Raw genomic sequence first — 5000 nt, 5'->3', positions numbered from 1 at the left:
CCATGTCGGGCGAGGACGTGGAGAAGGGTAATGAGGACTCCATCAAGGTGGTGGCTCGGTTCCGGCCACTGAATGACTCTGAGGAACGGGCTGGGTCCAAATTCATTGTCACATTCCCACACAGCAAAGATGACTCGCAAGTCAGTATAGGGGTAAGTAGAGGGTCGCCGAGGAACCTGTGCCTTGGGGGTTATTTTCCTGCTTTTATTTTTCAGGGCTGAGAGGTGGAGGTGGAAGGATTTTATGCTTTTTGAGGTTAAGGTTTGGTTAAGCTCCTTTTTTCTTCCCTCGTGGATTTTTCGCTGGATAGAATTGGGTAGAGTTAACGGGTCTGGTTGGTGAAGACTTTCTAAAAGGCTGCGTGTAAAGATCCAGGCCCTTCCGTGGTTTTCCGATGCTTTTGGATTTTATTAGGATAACGTTACTCCCTCGGTGAGTAGGTCTTCCTGACTAGAAGAAGCCGGGGAGAGGTTAAAAGTTGGTCATTCTAAGTGAAAGTATGACAGTTATTTCTGGGAAATGTCTTCATTGCTAAGAATAGTTTGGGGAAGTCTTTGTTTATCAAGCTGTCAAACAGACTTTTGAATATAGAGTTTCGGATAATGCAAGTTTATACTTCACTTTAATAGGTTTGTAAACATTTAGTTGAATTGGGATAAGAGACAGAAATGAAATGGGATGTAAGACTATAATTATTCACCTTATTGTTAATATCTTACAAATAGTCAGTTCTTCGGAATAGTACTGAATCACCTGATCGTGCCATGCCCGAGACTCTGGCAAAGGCTAATAAACCTCCATCATACACATCCGGCGAGATAGAACCTGAAGGTCTTTTGTTTAATAATAACAAGGGCGATTGATGCACTTTTTTCTTTCCGGAATGTTCCAAGTAGAGGTTTTAGTGGCCTGTGATAGAATTTTGAAACCACAGCCATTCAAATTATCATATGTATATACCTGATTTACTATTTGATTACTAGATTTATCTGTATAAACAGTCGATATGGTTTTGGTCCCTTATAATGGCAGTTTTGTTTATTTTGGAGTTGCTTTCTCTTGTGCTTTTGTGAATAAGTACCATTGAATATCCTGTGAAATACATATGATCTGTTTTCATAGATTTAAGGCATTGGATTTTAAAACTTAGTAATACATGCAGCATAGTTAAAGGAAATTTGTTTTATTTATTTTTTAGTTGATAAGTATATACTCTTCCCTTATTTATATTTTATAATATAAATTATACTGATATTTGCTTTGATATTAGGGATTATTGTGGCATCAGGTGTAATTACATCTTATTTTTCCATGCCATCCTAGTACTTTTATTAAAGTAATAGATTAAATTTTCTCAAAAATGAAATCTAGGCAATATCCAGTTCTAAAATCTATTATAAATAGGATAAAGTAAGACAACCTCCAAGATGGCTTTAGTCTAGACCTCTTTAAAAATATTGACGTTCACTAACAAAATATTGTAACACAAATACATAACTTTCACATAGGTAATGTTACTAGGTATGAAGGCTTTTCATACGAGTTAACTCCATTGGTGTCAAGTGCATTGTATTTTTGTATCGTGACTTTTGTTTACACATGGATAGTTTTGCTCTCAGTAACCAAGAAGTCAGTCAGTTGGCCTACTTGACTTCACCTCAATACTGCATTCCGTGAATTTGAAGATTTTTTTTTTTTTTTAATTCTCGTGTTGTTATAACTGATATCGATATTATGGTTGTTAGAATGTTATTGACTATACTGATAGAATGATTAAAAATCGTTCCCAGAAATCAAGGGAAAGGGTGAACAAGTGAGATGGAAGTAGGCCTAGTGATCAATTTCTTGGTGATTAATTTCTTTTGTTTGTAAACAAAATTAACAGCATGCGCACACATCATACATACATACACCCACACCCACCCTCCCGCAACCACACCCACACACTCAAACAGGACATGCACAGAAGACACACACACAAGACATGCACATAACACATGCACATAACACATGCACATAACACATGCACATAACACATGCACATAACACATGCACATAACACATGCACATAACACATGCACATAACACATGCACATAACACATGCACACAAGACATGCACACAAGACATGCACACAAGACATGCACACAAGACATGCACACAAGACATGCACACAAGACATGCACACAAGACATGCACACAAGACATGCACACAAGACATGCACACAAGACATGCACACAAGACATGCACACAAGACATGCACACAAGACATGCACACAAGACATGCACATAACACATGCACATAACACATGCACACAAGACATGCACACAGTGCCACACATACATGGACACACACACATAGACATGTTTGCACATGCATGTGCAATTCTCTCTCATGCGCGCGCATACACACACACACACACACACACACACACACACACACACACACACACACACACACACACACACACACACACACACACACACACACACATACACACACACACACACACATACACACACACACACACACACACACACACACACACACACACATACACACATACACACACACACAGACACACACACACAGATATGGGATGCAGCCACTGAAACTGACACCCACACCCAAAGCAATGCACATCTACACAAGCATGCATGCACACACACACACACACACACACACACACACACACACACACACACACACACACACACACACACACACACACACACACACACACACACATACACACACACATACACACACACACACACACACACACACACACACACACACACACACACACACACACACACACACACACACACACACACACACACAGATATGGGATGCAGCCACTGAAACTGACACCCACACCCAAAGCAATGCACATCTACACAAGCATGCATGCACACACACACACACACACACACACCTTTTTCTTATATCATAGATTATCAGTATAGTAATCTCTCTCTCATTTTCAGGGTAAAGTCTATCAGTTTGATAGCATTTTAAAACCAAATGTTACTCAAGAAAAGGTATATAATACAGCAGCCAGAGACATTGTTAAAGGTAAGAAATTCTCTCATTGATTATCTGTGTGTGAATATGAGAAAGCTGTGTATAAATTTGGTGGTAACTTATTTACATAAGACAAACACATGCATAAATGTGTATAATTAATGAAATGATTTTGCTCTCTCTTTGCAGATGTCCTCAACGGCTACAATGGAACCATATTCGCCTATGGTCAGACCTCTTCAGGAAAGACCCATACGATGGAAGGTGTCATTGGTGATCCAAATCTTCAGGGCATCATACCTCGCATCATCAGTGATATCTTCAATCATATCTATAACATGGAAGAGAATCTGGAGTTCCACATTAAAGTTTCCTACTTTGAAATCTATATGGACAAGATCCGGGATCTCTTAGACGGTAACTTCATTTGATTTGTGGTGACGATGGTAGCAAGCATATTTTATTCCCTTAAGATATTTAGGGAAGTAGTTTAGTAAAATGTATTGTTTTTGTGAATTGTGTTGTATAAATACCTGAAGAGTTTCCTGTTTTGCCAGAGTTCTCTAGAATTGTCACTAAGAGCTTGAACTTGGCACTAGGTTTGACATGTAGAAATTGTGACATAGGATGAATGTCACAAAGTCAGCTGACATAAAAAAAATATATATATAATGATAATTAGTATGCTTATTCTTATTATTTTTGATTATTAGATATCAGTGACTATTAATTTACTCTTAAGTAGAATTGGATTTGCTGATTGGCATTTGTTGTGAAATTAAACTGGATGATTGACATTTTTCTCCCTACAGTGTCGAAAGTGAATCTGGCTGTGCATGAAGACAAAAACCGGGTACCTTTTGTGAAGGGCGCAACAGAACGCTTTGTGTCGTCTCCTGAAGAAGTTTTTGAAGTAATTGAAATGGGAAAGAGTAATCGTCATGTAGCAGTTACAAGTATGTCATGGCTATTTTTATTACTGTTATTATTATCTCTTTCTTTCTTTCTTTCTTTCATGTAGAAGCAACTTGCTGACACGAAGTGGCACTTTAGCTCATGATTTCCGAAGTAAATATTGATTAGTCCTAAATGATTATTACATAGTCATTCATAAAGCTGATATACCATATCAAATGTTTACTTAGTATATATGGTAAATATACAACATAGGGACTGTAGTGTACAAGAACATAATAAGTTATGTAGGTTGTAATATTTACCACTTTGATTGTCTATGGATAAATGTATAAACTTTGTGACAAATGTAGGAAAAGTTTGAATGACAGTAAATATCTTTACAATACAAGAAATAATATATCTTTGTCAGAAATACATTATCTGTTGATACTTTGATATTCTGGGTAAATATTATTAATTAACCACAGTGGCTTAAAGAAAGGGGTGTTTTTCTTGTAACTATATTGTGTATTTTTCAAATCCATGAAATCTTGCAGTAAATGGTAGCAAAAAGCTTATAGTCTTCAAGTCTATGCTAATAGTTATTCAGTGACAGGTAATCACTGTGTCCTTTGTGCCAGTTGGTGCGGTGGCAAAGACCAGCAAACCTCTACTACGTATTTGTCATGATAGAGCTTTTGCCATGCTAGAATTTACATGTTGGAGATTTGTTAGACATTGTAAATAGTATACTGTGCATGGGAAAGTAGTGGGTATGCGAGTGTTAGTGAGATTTACTGCGCAATATTTGAGGGATTTGCCATTTTCAATTTCATGCAACTAATAGTAAATTCTGAGGAATAAAAAGTATGCAGGCCAAATAATCTTCTCATATAGGAAGATAATCTTTGAAAATCACAATTTAATTCTACTTAACTTATTTATACAGACATGAATGAACACAGTTCAAGAAGTCACAGTGTCTTCTTGATTCAAGTGAAACAAGAGAACATTGAGTCTCAGAAGAAACTTCTTGGAAAACTGTACCTTGTGGATTTGGCTGGTAGTGAAAAGG

At 37.2% G+C, this 5000-nt stretch overlaps 1 protein-coding gene across 2 annotated transcripts in view; it reads left to right on the top strand.

Annotated features, from left to right (window-relative positions):
* Positions 1-5000, top strand: part of LOC125029595 (kinesin heavy chain-like) — a 16806-nt gene that overhangs the window by 420 nt on the left and 11386 nt on the right. For both annotated transcript variants that reach the window (XM_047619576.1, XM_047619584.1), the window contains exons 1-5: positions 1-152; positions 2992-3079; positions 3218-3445; positions 3841-3984; positions 4875-4999. The exon at positions 1-152 is cut by the window's left edge and continues 420 nt beyond it. In XM_047619576.1, the coding sequence (XP_047475532.1) occupies positions 3-152; positions 2992-3079; positions 3218-3445; positions 3841-3984; positions 4875-4999 (735 nt within the window). In that variant the 5' untranslated portion in view covers positions 1-2. The remainder of the gene's footprint in view (positions 153-2991; positions 3080-3217; positions 3446-3840; positions 3985-4874; position 5000) is intronic.

This window comes from Penaeus chinensis, chromosome 2 (genome assembly GCF_019202785.1).
Source record: "Penaeus chinensis breed Huanghai No. 1 chromosome 2, ASM1920278v2, whole genome shotgun sequence".
Lineage (NCBI taxonomy): Eukaryota > Metazoa > Arthropoda > Malacostraca > Decapoda > Penaeidae > Penaeus > Penaeus chinensis.
Note: the sequence above shows the minus strand (reverse complement) of the source record. Positions and strands in the feature narration are given on the sequence as shown.